Source organism: Puccinia triticina, chromosome 1A (genome assembly GCF_026914185.1).
Source record: "Puccinia triticina chromosome 1A, complete sequence".
Lineage (NCBI taxonomy): Eukaryota > Fungi > Basidiomycota > Pucciniomycetes > Pucciniales > Pucciniaceae > Puccinia > Puccinia triticina.
This window is the reverse complement of record NC_070558.1, coordinates 7,678,057-7,694,480: the sequence shown is the minus strand read 5'-3', so window position 1 is coordinate 7,694,480 and position 16,424 is coordinate 7,678,057. Positions and strand designations below refer to the sequence as shown.

The 16,424-nt window shown below is 45.5% G+C and overlaps 1 protein-coding gene across 1 annotated transcript; it reads right to left on the bottom strand.

The window, feature by feature from the left end:
- Nucleotides 1–774: 774 nt before the first annotated feature.
- Nucleotides 775–1,881, bottom strand: PtA15_1A836 (uncharacterized protein; the record flags this gene model as incomplete). The annotated part of the gene is made up of 2 exons (XM_053165904.1): nt 775–943; nt 1,016–1,881. The coding sequence occupies 2 exons, from the start codon at nt 1,879–1,881 to the stop codon at nt 775–777; spliced, it is 1,035 nt and encodes a 344-aa protein (XP_053017049.1).
- Nucleotides 1,882–16,424: the final 14,543 nt, after the last annotated feature.

The window sequence follows — 16,424 nt, the reverse complement described above, 5'->3', positions numbered from 1 at the left end:
TTTGGAGTGTCAGGTGTCCGGTGGGGAAGGGGCTGGTGGTGCAGGGATGGAGTCTGGAGGGGCAGCCGGGATTTCGCAGCCGCGCTCCGTGCAGCTCGAGCGGCTCTAAGCCGCCCGCCAATTCGGAGAAGGGCATCTAAAAGGCGCCTTCCCAGACATCTGGGAGCCCGCCTTTTAGATATCAACTCTACAGTGTCATAGGTGATGGGCCCTCTCCCGCGCTTCGCTGCGCTTGAGCTGCTGCGCAGCGCAAAATATTGCTAGTTGGCGCGCAAAAGCGGGCGAAGAGGTGGGTTTGGCGCTTTTGGCGCTGCAAAATAGCGCAAGCGCAGCGCAAATCCGCTGCGCTCGCGCTAACGGCTCTGGGAGAGAAGCGCGAAAGTGCTAAGCTTAGCGCAACCGCAGCCCGCGGCCGCTTTCGCTTGCACTAATTGGGCTGGGGCTGTGCCGCGGGCCCGCTCCGCTTCGCTGAATCATGCGCTTTCTGTAGCGAAGCGCAGCGCTTCACCCTTGGGACTCATGAGTCATACACTGCTTCTACTTTATGCATGTAACTTGAATGGATTTCCAAATAACACGTCTTTGATGTAAGGGATCAGAGACTTGTTGGATATTGGTATACCGTACAACTCAATGAAACAAAATGGAAAGAAGAAAATAAACTAATTTGTTCAAAAGACACTACAAATTTAATATACAAGGGGCATGATGCAATCAAGATACAAAACAAATACCGGTAATCGTGCGGCAATATAGATCTGGAAGAAACTGTGATCAGAAAGAGGTTTGGCCGACGAAGAATTGTCCAAAGTTACTCAGTTGAGGGACAACAAGACTTGTGTTGCTTGTTGTGGATGAGTCGGGGACTGGACTCGACTTGGGGTTTTCCACTGAAGAGACTGGAGGATTTCTTCTGGACTTTGATGAGAAATGAGTCCGATAGCTGGATAATAAGTGCTTGATTAGCGCTTCCAATTTTCAAGACTTTTTTTTTCAGGCTATCATTAAAGCTTACTGTTGCAACATGTTATCCTGCCGACTAAAGCGACTTGTACAGCTTTCCATCGCGCACTTGTAACGCTTTTCGCCCGTGTGGATCCTTTTATGTCGTACGAGATGACCGCTGGTAGTGAATGCCTTCCCACAGCCTTCCCATGTGCAAGCATACTTCCGTGCGTACCCTCCTTGAGTCACACTTACGGGTGTGTTGGTTAAGATCAAATGTGAGCTCCTCCCAGTTTTTTTCGCTCGAGGTGTGTGATCAGTCTTGCTACTGGGACTACTGGCGATAGAATAGGTTGTGGAAGAAGATGCGGGAAGGGGCGCGACTCTTTTTGAGGCAGTTGCTTTGCGCTTGCTTTTCGGCTCTGGGGTGGTAGCATGCTGGGTTGGCCACACTTCTGGAATATCGAGTAGTGGCACTTCAGTGTTATCTGAGAAAAAATAACCTGGGGGTATTAGTAGGTGCAGATTGGGCATCGAGTTTTGCGGTTCCATATACGACATTTCATTGCCGAGTTGAGTAAACTGCCCAGCGCCAATTGGGGGGAGAAGCGAAGACGGCATGTCACATCCTGAAGAATCCGGCAAGGCCATTTGCGAAAATGGAGGGGCGAATTCCATTGATTCACTTGAACCGTTTGATAACCGCGGTGAACTTGAAGAAGATTGGCAGTAGGGGGGTGGGGTACTGAACAGAGACTGAAGCTTAAGGGGAAAGCTTTCCTCAAAGGAGAAGACATCGGTTTGGTTACTGAAGGTTGGTTCAGGATAACCAAGATCCTGGTACTCGTTAAGATTTGGGTGGTGGTAAAAAGATGATAGAGATGGGGAGTTCATGGGAGGCAGACCGGCTGAATCGGCATGAGAGTCGAAAAACATGTTGACCGAGAAGCAAGATGCAACGAGTGAGGCCAGTCTTGAAGGGAAAAAAGAAGAGTAAAATAAGGGCTTTCCAAGCAAAAAGGGAGGAAGGAAATCTGAAACAAATTTTCAAGAAAAAGCGGCTTCGGTACATGGGATGCTGGCAAGAAAGGGTGCTCTATAAGCACCAAAACCAATATTATGGTCCCTTGGCCTTGACGTCAGGCCATGGCGGTGTTGCTGCCGCCACTCCGCTACGCACCCTTGCGCACCTCCTCCTCTAGACAATAAGGGGTAATACTTGTATTTCCCACCGGGCCGGGCCTAGCCCGTTTGTGCTGTTCACTCCACCTAAGTAGGTTTTACTTTAACATTGGTTAGCCCGGGAGCAATCAGGAGCAATCCCTTGCTGCTCGAGCAATCCAGGTAAGGAGATGGAGAAGAGTGCCCCTTCCTCCATCTCCTGATGTTCCTCTTGGCCCCCTCAAGTCTAAGACGCGACGGCAACGAAAACCCTCGGCGATTGTCTTCGGGCCGAGGAAGGACTTCGCTAAGTGGCCGACGCAAGCCGTGGCACCCGCTGTAGCCACACTTGGCCCCGGCTGCCGGCCGCTCTTGCGGGGTTTTGAGTAGGAGGAGCCCAGGGCACCGGGTTGAAGTTCCCTGTCACAAATAGCCTTGGGAATGTATCATGTATTTTATGATAATGTACATATTTCGTGTGCGTCCTGAATCCTTTTCGTATGTCCGCAACTCGTTCCATCAGTTTTTAGATCGAAACCAGGATATGTAAGAAGAAAAGAAGAATTCAGAGCAGCAAGACGGTCAAGACCACATGGGCAATGGAATAATCCGGCAGCTCGATGTATGTGTCTGATGCTATCCTATGGTTTGTGGAGGACTGCTGTTAAGTTCGACCAAGAGCATCTTCCGGGATTGATGCAAACCGCACAATCACATGGAGTCAAACACGACCGTCACGGCCCAGGCATGGTGCAGCTGAAGCAGGCTGTTGGAGACACCTGTAACCACCAAGGTTCGTTAGTCGAGACTGAGTTGACGATAAATATGTACTCTGTAAAAGAACCACGATTCTGTGACAAGTCAGCATTATCATCTCTGATGATTATGTACCAATGTGCAATCAATAGCTTGAAACAGATGGCAGTCAAAAGGGATCAGTCGGGTTGCTTCAAAACAAATAGGTAGATAAATACGTAGGCTCGGAGATGACCCCGAAGCCCTTCCCACCCATCCGTCCCAACAAGCACCCATCATCGCACTTTTCCTCATTCTTTAGCATCACAGGATGCTATTCAAAGCATCTAACGTTCTTTGCCTCTCGTTCCTCATCTGCCAACTGGCAGAAGGAACACCGGGACTTGCTTCCTGGATAAGGCGTGCCAGTCCCTCCACGTCTTCCTCCACAGATGAAACAATGCGGATAATGGCACTTTGGATCCCCCCCGCACAATCTGCCATAGCCGAGGAAGCAGTTCAAAACTACAAGCATATTGCTGCCATTTTTGACCGTGAGTAAAATAATTCTACTTCAAGTTCCAAACTACATACAACAACTTCTCCCGTACATTGTTCTCTCTCTTGTTTCTCTTCGCATTGCAAGAACTTTTCGACCAGTTCTTCATATTTACATATTTACATACATTTCTCAACGAGAACTGACACACGATTTGTCTCTTTACGATATGGATCTTCAGGAAATCTAACTCCACGTATGTATGCCTCAGTGTTGTTCCGCATTTCACTCTAATTGCTTGCCAAGAACCTTAATGCTGATTCACATATGTATTTACCGCGATGTCTCTCTGGCTAGCATTAAAGACCCCGAAAAATGCCGATGTGGACACGCGTGAGTACTACTCCACAGTCCACACGTTCAAATGTCCACATGCGGGTAGTTGAGAGTAGGAAAACAGTTACTGTGTTGAAACTCGACGCTCTTCCTCAAAGTCCGCGCTCTCGCATTGCGCACCGCGAGCGGCGTGTCTGCGCTGATCAATGTATACTCAGTCGAAACCTAACCAATTGTATCGGTCTCGGCATCTCAGCTCAGTCTCACATCTCAGCTCCGGACACATCTCTCGTCTTTCGTTCAATCAAACTTCAGCCTCAAGGTCTCCGATCCCGAAGCTGCTTCCGCCGATCTCAAGATTCATTCTACGGCGATCAATTCCTCAAGTTATTCAACTTGGTGAGAAATGCACTCGAAGCATTTCCACTCTCTCATCGATCCTCATTGTCTCTCATTGCTAACTCTCCTTCTTCTATTCAGTTCCCTTCTTTCCCTTCCTAAATCCACTGCCTTAATCCATCCATTACTCTGACTTTGTCTTCCATTGGTCTGTTCTCTCTACTCCATCTATCAAGCATCCACCATCGACTAACCTCTTTTATTCTCTTAGTCTTTTAATTCCTGCTTGTCCTGATTGCGTCCGGTTGTCCATCTTCTACATCTTTCTTACCAACTCAGGGTCTGTTCTCCAATTTCTCTTTTTTTCATATTGTCTTCTGTATTCTCATGCTCTTTGTTTTAGTTTCTGGTTTTTGGTTCTTTGAAATACAGTCAACAGTCCTTTATACTGAGATTATTTTTTTTTGTCCTTTTTCTGCCACCCTGTCTTCTTCAATTTTTTCTTGTTGGCCCGCTTGGCTTTCCCCAACAGTCGCTGAGCAGTATAAGTTGGGTAAGTGAACTTCTTCTAGCATACATACATATCAGAACTGCTCAAATTGATCCTAGTCTCCATGATGCTTGATAATTTACACTGGGGTCAGTCAAAATCGAGGAGAAACACTTGAAGCAAAATGACCCATGCATCATGTTCATACAAGAAGTGCAGCGGACTGAATTTACACCTGAATATCCAGCTCGCTTAACATATCAGGGGTTCAAAACAATTCTGGATACGCGCAGTACCAAGGACAAGCAAGTCAAGGAATGGCTTATAGTTCTCGCTTGTTCTTTGCGTGGAGTCAAAACCAATTTCCCAGACGCTATATCACCTATGGCCCTATCTGCCTTGTATGGTCTCTTGAGCCTTACGGCAAACTTGCTCCGTTATATACCGGCCCCTGGGAAGCTTCTGCTTCACGTGCAAGGAATGATCTCGTATGTTAGGCCTTTGATCAACGAAAATGATTTTCTAGTAGGTACTGTAGGATCACAATGGAAATGGGAAGCAGGTTTGTTTTATTTATTTAATTACTATTCAATCTCTTCCCGGTATGTCATCATACTCATAGTACCTTTTTCACCAATCCGCCTTCCCCAAATAGATATCGTTAAGACGCCCGTATCAACTCAAGTGATTGGTACGTTGGTAGAATGAGTTTTCTTCACTCACTCACACCTGAACCCATGGATGTTGACTTTTAACCACCATTGGACTCTGATAACTGCCCAGGCAATCTGGAAATGTTCATGAAAATATTCGGGAAAGAACATCTGATTAGCCAGGTGATGTCCTCACACAAGACAAATCGTGCACATCACCTGGGGCCCCTTATTGCCATTTTCCCCTTTTCATCAGCTCATATGAGGGTGGCAATCGTGGTTGCATTTTATCATCTGCTTAAAGCAGATCCAACAGATAACACAACCAAAGAATACTTTCAAGAGATTTGTAATTGGGATGGTCTCTTAAATCATGAGAAACATCTCATTGGAAAAATTCAAGTTCTTTTCTGCCCTGCGGACGGTTCCCACTCCTAATAAACATCTTTGTTGCGAGCGGCTCATCCAAGCTGAATAATCCAATTTTTATCAACCAAAATCCGTCACAGCCTCACCATACAAATCACACCCCCCTCCCCCCCGCCAGTGAGCCAGTATTTGATCAAATAAAAGAAAAAGACACAAAGCCTTATCTTTCTCCTCCTCTCAAGCGCAAGCATCTTGGATTTTTCTGGAAAGCCTCTCCATTTGTTTTGATTTCCGTCAGCCTTTTTTGCTTCAACCCCCCATTCCTCAGCCAAAATCAGCCATATCCAACAAATCAAGAACCAAAAAGGTACTTTTTCATCATTCTCTGAATCTCTACTGTCTCCCATTCTTACCAAAATCCCTTCATTTTTTTATTTTCCACCATTTTGGCCAATATATCATCATTGTTTTGTCTATAAACCATTTGGCATTGAGCATCTGGATTTTGGAATTTTTAAACATCTTCCATTCCTTCTTTTAGGGTGAAAATGCTGCAACATCCGTTGTGGTGATTTATATAGGTGAGAGCGGTAGAATGTCCACGCGGGGATAGCGCGGGCGGGAATGCACAAAGCCGCTCAGGCAGAATGCATTCCGGTGACATAAGCACTGAGGATGAGGTCAGGAAAGCACGCTAAGAAAGCTTACGGAAAGTCACGCACAGACTGGAATGCACAGATTGCGGATTGCGGATCACAGAATGCGGATCGCGGATTTTGGATTGGGTATTTGGATTGGAGCGGGAAAGACAGGGCTGGACTGCGGCGGGACTACACACGTGGACTGGTAGCAGCGGTACATTGGCGGGAGAGTCACAACAGCCAAAGCGGGTTCCACCGGCGGGCGGAACTGGGGTGGAGGTGGTGGCAAGAGACCGACTGACGGGGGCTAGACAGAGGACGGTGGGAGGTCAAGCGTCGGAGAGGAGCGGAGTCTGGGAAAGTGACAAGCGGGATAGCGGGCGGAGCTGGAGGACTAGTGCGGGAAAGTGTCAGACGTGCGGGATTGGGTGGGAACGGCAATGTGTGTGGAGGGAAGGACGGGAGAAGGGAGATCTTGGACCCCATCTATTATTCTATCATCTTACAGAATACTCATCATTGTACTGACAACTACAAACGTACAAGATGTTGAGTTGTCTGTTAGTCTGCTACCATGATGTATCACCACAGTATGGAGGGCTGTTGGATTGACCCATGAGCACTACCAACCAACCACCCAGCTGGCAGCCACAAGCGTCTGTAGCCTAGTTGGTAAAGGCAGCACTCTAGTATGTGTCTCAGCATAGCTGAGGTCGTGAGTTTGACTCTCACCAGACACATCTTCATTTTACAGTCTCTACAGGTTATGAGCCCAGAGCTACCTGAGCGCTACTCACTTACAATAGAGACTTGATGAATTTGTGAATGCTTACTTGTAAGACCACACAAACCCCTATAAGCCTACATCTAGATCACGGGTTCAATCCCTATGCTGATCATCTTTCCTGGGTCTCATTCCCACTCTCTCTTGGGGTCAATCCCCACTTCCCATCATGTAGCAAGGGGGGGTGTTGAGTTGTCTGTTAGTCTGCTACCATGATGTATCATCACAGTATGGAGGGCTGTTGGATCGACCCATGAGCACTACCAACCAACCACCCAGCTGGCAGCCACAAGCGTCTGTAGCCTAGTTGGTAAAGGCAGCACTCTAGTATGTGTCTCAGCATAGCTGAGGTCGTGAGTTCGACTCTCACCAGACACATCTTCATTTTACAGTCTCTACACAAGAGTTATGAGAGGATTATTGGGATTTTATCTTTACTTTGAGAGTTACTTGCGGATTTTGTGCTTACAAAGGGCGGAGCTTTATTCACTTGCGGATTATTACGCTATAGATCAGGCTCAGTAGAGGAGCGCTGAAGGCTAGTGGCAAGTAGCAGTGCAGAGCCGAGTTACCAAAAATCACACAGCCCAGACAATAATATTCTTGAAGGAGGCGGTCAGCGGACATTTCTACCGACTAACCAGCTTTCATTCTCACACCGTGGTTTGATTACTTAAATCAAACCAGGCTGACTCCATCATCAATTTTGCAGACAAATATGTAAGAATAAATGTGCAGGGGACTGGCACTGCGCTCACAAGATAAGGAGGGTGCCAAGAACCAATACAGCTGCAGATTTTGGTAAGTAAAGCAAACCTCCCTCTGCAGCCCAAGCTGCCTGGGTGTTTGGAAAAACTGAGTGCATCCTATTGATGAATGCAGGTACCAACAACACAAACAGCAAGATTGACAAAGCAGAAAAAATATACCAATTGTTGTAAAACTCAAAATTGGCTGTGAAACACTTTTGCTGAATGGTGAAGGGGATGGTGGAGGTGCAAACTATGCCCTTCTGTTATCAGATGTTAAGACTCACCAAGGCAAGCTTGGCAAGTTTTAATCAAGTGATAGGATTGGTCTGTTCCAGATGAAGAGGTTCAATGAAAGGTATGTGAGAGTTGAGAGTGAGTTCAGTAGTTATTTGAAAATATAAGGGTTGTTGTGATGTAAGGTGGTGATGGTAAGTGTGAGAGTGGTAATTAAATAACTGGGGAGTAATGAGCTGAGGGAAAAACAACTGGGGGAGAGAGATCCTTATATAGACAAATTTGAGGGATTTTAGCTTCAAGGGGGACCCTGGATGAGAAATTTTAGCTGGTGGGCTGTGTATAAGTGGTTTCAGAAGATACTAAATACAGCCAAAAAGTGGGGTTAGAAATAATGAAAGATGATGACATACTAATGCAAGGAGTGCATAAACAAAGCAGTGTGAGAACTCCTTTGAGACTGGTGGCAGTTCTGCCAGGGGGAAAAACCAGTTATAATATTTCAAAGATGTAAGAAGCTATTAAAAATTTTATGGGTGGTTTGAAAGACCTGCCCCTCTATGATACTACACAAGAATTCTGACAACAAAATTTATTTATTGTCAGGATAAAAGCACGGAAGACGGACTAACACTTCTGACTCTGTTTTTTAGATGAAGCTGGAAAGATTTTGGTATTGTTGCATCTAAGCTAGGTCAACAAAAGGATACAGTCCCAACCAAGTAAGCAAGACTTACCCAACCTACAGAGAGGAATGAAGGAGACTAGAGAATTTTGACAGGTACCCGTTTGGCGGTACACGGCACCTGTGGGCGGGTACCACCCACACCCACCAGGCGGTGCCAGGTGCCTGTTTTTTTGGAAAAGGCAGTGTGGTACCTGGGTAACGCCCCCAAGCACAGCTTTCCCCCGCCAGATCAATTGGGTAACCCCCGGACCCCTGGTTGTTGGACCACTTTGAACTGCCCTAGATGACTGACAATAGAATGGTCATTGGCCAGGACAGATCATCAAGTAAAGTCCTGGTGCAATCATCAAGTGGAGTGACAACTCCCCTCAATGACAAGTGTGTGCTGGTTGTTGGGGGAGTACCCTCAATGAACATGAACAATGGGGTGATCAATTCTGGCACATGTGGCAAAAGTGTCCATGGAGCAATCAGTGTGTAGTACAGATGAGGCGGATCAATGACTGCAGATTGTGGATGATGAAGAACCAAGCGCAAAAGTTGTGCGCTTGGTTCTTCATCATCCAGATAAAGGCCGCAAGGCGGCGGTGCGCAGCTGCCTGGTGCCAGAGCTCAACAGCGGAGCTGGAATTGAAATGAGCAGGTCAGCAGAAACAGTGATTGGGGGAATCCGCTGCAGCCAAAGCAGGCTACATCAGCGGGTGTAGCTGAAGTAGAGGTGGTGTGTGGGATCCTGCCATCATAGGCTAGAAACGGGCGTAGAAGCTAGGGAGAGGATTTCAATGGCGGGTGAAGGCAAGCAGCGGACAAGACAGGAGTTAGCTTGAGAGCGGAGCTTGGCAGATGACATGCGTGTGTGTGTATAGCACTTGGCAGATATAAAAATTGTGCGCGTATGAAGGGAGTTGGGGGATGGTGTGCGGAGGATATCCTTTAGTTCTCTTTCTTTTCTCTATAAAAATACGGTGGGGGAGGGTGGATTCTGCCGCATACTCTCCACAGACTCTCCTTTACTTTGCGGACTCTTGTGTTTCTTTTTACTTTGCGCACCTTGTGGAGCAAAGGTTACTTTTTTAAATTGATTTACCCATGTGGTTTTGCTTGCTTTACAACTGTTTTCTTGCGCTTTCACAGAGCTTTGTGGCAGAGTTATCTTCTTTTATCCAGTGCAGCTTTATTTTACGGCTGAATTCTGCAGAGCTTTATTATTATACTTTCTTTAATTTATTTACCCTGCTTGGAGCCCTACAACATTGGTGGAGAGTGGAGTTCTCCAAGTCACCCCGCAAATTTCTCCAGGATAATCTTGCGGAGAGTGGTTCTAAAACTTTGTGTCAGCAGACACTTTCTCCCACTACACCAACCTGTTTGATGACCGGAACAGATCAGTAATTGCTGTTCTGGTCATTGAGAGATCCTCCACTCAATGACCAACCTGTTTGGGTCATTGAGGGGAGGACCTCTTGATGACTCATCCATTCTGGTCATTGAGGACACCTCTTGATGAAAAAAGCTGGCGGGTACCGCTGGTACCCGCCTAAAAGACCCGTGGGACCCGCCAGGCGGTGCCGGGTGCCTGTTTTGAAAAAATTGGTCTGAGTTAACTCGCCTCAAATCATGTTGATTAGCAATTAGCTTGGTTTTCAATTTCATGCTTATCAAAATAGAATACAAAGCAATTCTACAGCATGTTGCAGAAAGTAAAAGGATTGGAGCTTTGTTTCAAAACTGTAGATGCAAGCCTATTTGGCCATAATATGGATGGAATATTGAAAAGTCTTGAATTTGTACAATTATGGAGAAATTGAATGACTTCTTTCCATGTGAGGTCTCAACAATTCCCCATATGTAGATCATATGGGCTTCATCAACAATAATAAGGCCCAGGTGTTGTTCAAATTACAAGCTGAACTAAATTTCATCCCACATTTTGTTTTTCATGAAAATCTCAGGACTGAGATACACAAAATTGTATACTTTGCACTTGATATCCTTTGCAACCTTCCTATTGAAAGTAAGCTTTGTCAAATTGGATATTATCTTCTCCTCCACCTGGTTGTTGCCCAACACATCCAGTGGGTTGAGCACCATCACAACCTGGTTTGTGGAGGATGGTAACAGGTTAAAATACAATTCCAAGATCCTTGACTTTCCAAATCCTATGCCAGCTAACAGAAAGGTGCTTTTTCCTCACACAAGTCTTGCTATTGCCTTGATTTGAAGTGGCTTTTCCTCTTGACCACCGTAAAATTTATTTGATTGAGTGGTGATTTCCATCCCCAAGGCTTTACCTTTATTTTGAGAGACCTTTTGCATGACATGAATACCAGTTTTTGGAGCTCTGTGATTTTTTGCACTTATATAACAACTTTTTCAAGCTAGATGACAACTTGAGAGGTGATTTCAATGAGTTGATTGGGTTTTTCAATTACCTTCACCATGGGAGTTTCCTCAGCACTTGCGTGCAAGTGCCATCTCTTAACTCAGTCATAGATTTGGTTGGATCTCACTTAGATGCTGGTTTGAAGGCAAGGTTCATGTCTGCCACAAAATATCCTGAAAGGATCTGGAACAATACTTGATGTATTGTGTAATCCATGTGTAAAATGTATACCACACCTATGCTGAAAACAAGGCCATTTTAATGATAAGTTTTACTTGATCCTCAAGCTTGACCAAAGTTCCTCATATCTCAATTATCATGATTTTTGAACTCTTTGGAAACCCATACCCAGTAGTTTTCTCTGAAATGGTTTTTGTATTTATTTTCAGGGCACACACCAAAAAGCTGCCAGTTATTTCTAAGTTGTTTCTATTACACATGGTGAAAACTTTGGATGGAGTGTAGTGATACTGTGGGAGGTAGAGCTGGTCCCTAGTACCCGTTGGCGGGTACCTGTGGAAGAGCGCAGGTATCCGCCGGGTGCAGGTGCGGGTGTCCAGTCTGGGTCCAAATTCAGGCAGGTACCCGCGCACAAATTTCCATTCTGCACAGCTCTGCTTGCCCCTAGTGCCAATTGGCGGTTACTAGGTACCTGTGGAAGTACACAGGTAAAAGCCAGCGGGTGCGGGGTATGGGTACAGGTGTCCATTCTGGGTCAAAATTCAGGAAGGTACCTGCACCCGCTGCGGGTACCCGGGTTCAAAGTGCCAGCCAAATTCAGGCAGGTACCCGCGCACAAATTGCCATTCTGCACAGCTCTGCTTGCCCCTAGTGCCCATTGGCGGGTACTAGGTACCTGTGGACGGGTACCCATGGAAGTACGCAGGTAACTTCCAGCGGGTTCTGGGTATGGATGCGGGCATCCATTCTGGGCATTCTGGGTCAAAATTCAGGCAGGTACCCACACCCGCCGCGGGTACCCAGGTGCAAAGTGTCAGCTCTAGTGGGAGGTCTGATTTTGCTCTGGTACTACGGTTTGACTTTGGTGCTGTAGGGCCAGCTGTCACACAACCATGTAACCTGTGCGGGTTTCTGTGACACATTGTGTCACACAAACGTACGCGCGCGCATTTGTGTGACACGTAGACCATCTCCCAATATCATGCCAAGATGAGTGCTCCGCAATCCCAGGGGTGAATTAGCTGAAATCTTTAAGAATGGTATCTGATTTTCATCCATCAGTACAGAAATCCTGTTGAGGAGATTTTCTGAATTAATTCACAAACCCTGGGTAATCTGAGGTTCCCCTGGACTTGTCCCAGAATTCTAACTCCCTTGGGACAAAATTTAGCAGCTGAAGAATGTGGCACACAAATTTACACATTTGTGCTGGTGTGTCACATTTTTCATCACTGAGCCAAGTGATGCCAGCCTGAGTGCTCATGCAGAGCCAGGGGCTTAGGTGGACCCTTCAAAAATTGTTTATAACATTCAGCCATATGTACACAAATGATTTTGGGGATATTTTCTGAAGTCATACACAACTCCTGATTAATATGAGGTTTTTTTTCGCTGGACTTTTCCCAGAACTTCAAATATTTTTTGAAAAACTTCAGCAACTAAAGAATGTGTCACACAAACTTACATGTGTGTCTTCTTGTGCACTAACATGTCTCAAGCTTTTTGAGATTTATGATAAACACATGATAGAATGAAGTATATAGAGCTGGCACTTTTAACCTGGGTACCCGCAGCGGGTGCAGGTACCTTCCTGAATTTTGACCCAGAATGGACACCTGTACCCATACCCAGCACCCGCTGGCTTTTACCTGTGTACTTCCACAGGTACCCGCCCACAGGTACCTAGTAACCGCCAATTGGCACTAGGGGCAAGCAGAGCTGTGCAGAATGGCAATTTTTGTGCGGGTACCTGCCTGAATTTGGACCCAGACTGGACACCTGCACCCGCCGGAGGATACCTGCGCACTGCCACAGGTACCCGCCTGCGGGTGCCAAGTACCCGCCAACGGATGATAGGGGCCAGCTCTAGAAATATATGATTCCCGTGGTAAATACCTTGTTTCTGCCAATTGTTAGATATTTCTTTGCAATGTAGTTGAAAATGTCTTCTAAAATAGTTTCAGTAATAACTAAATTCAAGTTGGAGCTGGTTTTCAATTGAATTCAACTCCTTTCCAAAGTGCCTTCAGCTCAATTGAGCATAAGTTAAACATAAATTCATCATGAATTTAGCATACACTAGAGATCAAGGCGGCTGTGCCGCTGTACTTTCATTTGCAGACATATATCCTACAAGCCACTAGAAGTTACAGCTTACAACATAGGTGGATAGGTTTACCCAGTCCATGTCTTTTTCCACAGAAAAAATACAACCAATCTCATATCTGAAAGAATAATTTAGGCTCTATTTGGCAGCAGTATACTGTGGATTATTTTAATTCGCATGAATCTGAAATCTGATGAAGATTTGGGCCCTGTTTGGATGCCACATTATATGCCATAAATGTGTGAATTTATGAGGTGTGACCCCTGAGGGTTTCAGTAATTTGAATTTTTGGTTGCACATTATAAATTTGCCCCAATTATGACATATAACAGTATGTCCAAATGGGGCCTTAGCAGAGCTGATCAGATGTCAGATGGATGGATTTTGGGCAAAAAAGAATCATTAATTTCCTTAATTTCATTGCCACCAGACTGGGCCTGGGCAAAAAAGTCAAACAAAATGCCTCAGTGCTTAGCTAAACTGAGTGTATAATTTCTCAAGGTTGAGTTGCATAAAATCCTGAAGGCAAACCCAGCTTCTAAAAAATCCAGCAGCTCTCTCTCTGAGGCCCAGCAAAAGGCCTGTCAAAATCTCAAAAAAAAAAGAACTAATCACACTGTTCTCTCATGTTCACCAAATAGAATTCACAAGCCTGTCAAATTCTCAAAAAGCCATCCCCCTGTTTCGATGTACATAGTTTTTCCACCACTATCCTCTTCATGCCTTTTTCAGATCATTATTTCAAGGCTGTTTAAGGCCAATGCAATCCCTTGAGCAAGCTGAGAAATGTGAGACACCGAGCTCACCGTTGAGTGAGCCATCGAGCGCCCCTGTTCTCTGGAACGGTTTTTGACCTGTTCAGTTATATTGATTTGAAACATTACATATGTACAATACATAATCTCATGTCTGTACATGTGTTAAGAAAAAAAAAAGTATGTACGTTTAGGAGGGCCGGGTTTTAAACAAACCACAACTTGGCCACCTATCCGAATGGTTTAAAGTCCAAGCCTGGTTGCTTGGAGCCACTTGAATCAATCTGGCAGGTGGCCTTTACCCCATTTCCGCGGTGCTGTAAGTCAGGGGTTGAGGCGTACAGTCAAATTCCCATCTTATTGTGGGTTACTTGGCTGTGAGGCGTACAGTTGGCGGCCAAGTTATTCCTACCGCCAGGGAGCCAACTCTCCATGTTTCACATGGCAACGCCATCCGGCCGCCAGCAGAGCGCCCCTTGAGTTAGAAATTGCTACTGGCAGGGCAAGGCCGGCGCAATCAAGCAGCCGCCCAACAGGGGTGCAGCCAGCGGATTGCCCCTTGAGTTAGAAACCACTTGGTACCGGCAGGGCGAGGCCTGCGGAATTGGGGAGCCGCCCAAGGGGGGGGGACAGGGTGCCAAGCGGCCTTTGGCATACTGAACCGCATGCGTATTATGTAGTACACTGGTGGCCTGATGTATCCAAACCGCCTCTGCAGTTTACTGCCCAATACTGCCAGACCAGGATCTCCTCATCTTCCTTACCTTTCTTTTCTTTTCCTTTTTCTTCATGTTGCTTCTTTTCCTTTTTCTGTTACCATTTATATTAGATTGCATTTTGTGTCAGAAATGGTTGTAGTCTTGCGGGACATCCCTCTCTTTCTATCATTAGCTTTAGCTTACATACAATAGTTGGTACCTCATAGTGCGCAATGTACAACAAACTGCACTTTAAAAAAAAAAGAAGAAAAAAAACTGCCAGAGCGGGGCTGGCGGAAGCAACTGGGGCTGAACGGCCACCAAGGGAGAAGACGGGGTGTAAGCAGGCCCTTGGCGTCATGAAATAACAATTAAGAGGGGTGTCCGAGATGTCCAAGTCCTCCGTTGGAGCAGAGGGCGATGAGTCGGAAAGCTGAGGGATGGGTCCCAGGGTCTACAAACTGCCCTGGTTCTGAATATGAGCTTGGATTTTCACTGACTCTACTCCAACATCATCTACTGGAGAATGGTGGCTCCAAGGGTAATTTCCGGTGTCGGCCTTGTCTGACAGATGTCAGGATAAAACCCCGGAGAAAAAACAACTGTATGTCTTATGTCAATACCAAATCGAGGCAAACGAGGTGCAAGCTTTTTGGTAAAGACAATATCTACATTTCTCTCTTTTTTCCCCTGTTGCTGATCATTCCACTCTCTCAGATGAATATGCATGTTGTCCTTGCCTGCTTTTCCACACCTCAGCCCCCAAAGTGCTAACAGAATTCAAGTTAGCTGCTTAGATAGCAATTATGGTGTTCAATATTGCATAAGATGTGTTTACATAACAGCATAACATGTGATTTTGGCTGGGAGATGTCAGCGTACATAAAACTCAAAGTGACATCTCCCAGCCAAAATTGCAGCTTATGCTGTTATGTGAAAAAATCTTATGCAATTTTGAACACCACAAATCAAACTCATCAGTTCTTCTGTGCACTTTTTCCCTGGGGTCTCTACAGGATACAACCCCTTGCAGCATGAGTGCTTTTCTACCACACAAGTTAACAGCCCAGCCCTCTTAGACAGTTGCTTTTTCAGCCCCAGAGTTCCTCTGGTGGCTTTGTTGTTATCTCTCCCCCTTTTGGCCTTGAACTCAGTTTTTCAACAAAATCTTCACCAGCACCCTAATTCAGGTGCAGTGTCTTTATAAGGAGGGTCAATGCTAAATCTATTGATGGTGGTGGGCAATAATCAACTTCACTTGACTTGCTCTGATTCAGAGTGAGCTCAGCCAAGCCCAGCAGTCTCAATTGTTCTTCATATAGCCAAGGAGAATATATTATGGGAGATCATTCAAGTCAATCTTACAACAAACATGAGGAAACAATAAACATTAATTGAACGATAAAGAGATGAGATAGTTCTCTTCCGAGGAGTGAAGCATTATTCTGGTCAACTGGTACTCATAGGACACCTGTACTTAAAACTGGAAAGGAAACTCTTAATAGGAAAGAAACTGATCATGGGATGAGAAACAAGTACACATGTATGAGTAGTACATAAATATATATATATGATATTAGTATCTGCAATGTGAGTTGGTGTAAATGGCAAATGCAGAGAGGAAGTTTGTGGTTATCAGGAAAAGAAATAATGAAAAGATTGCACAAAAATGAGA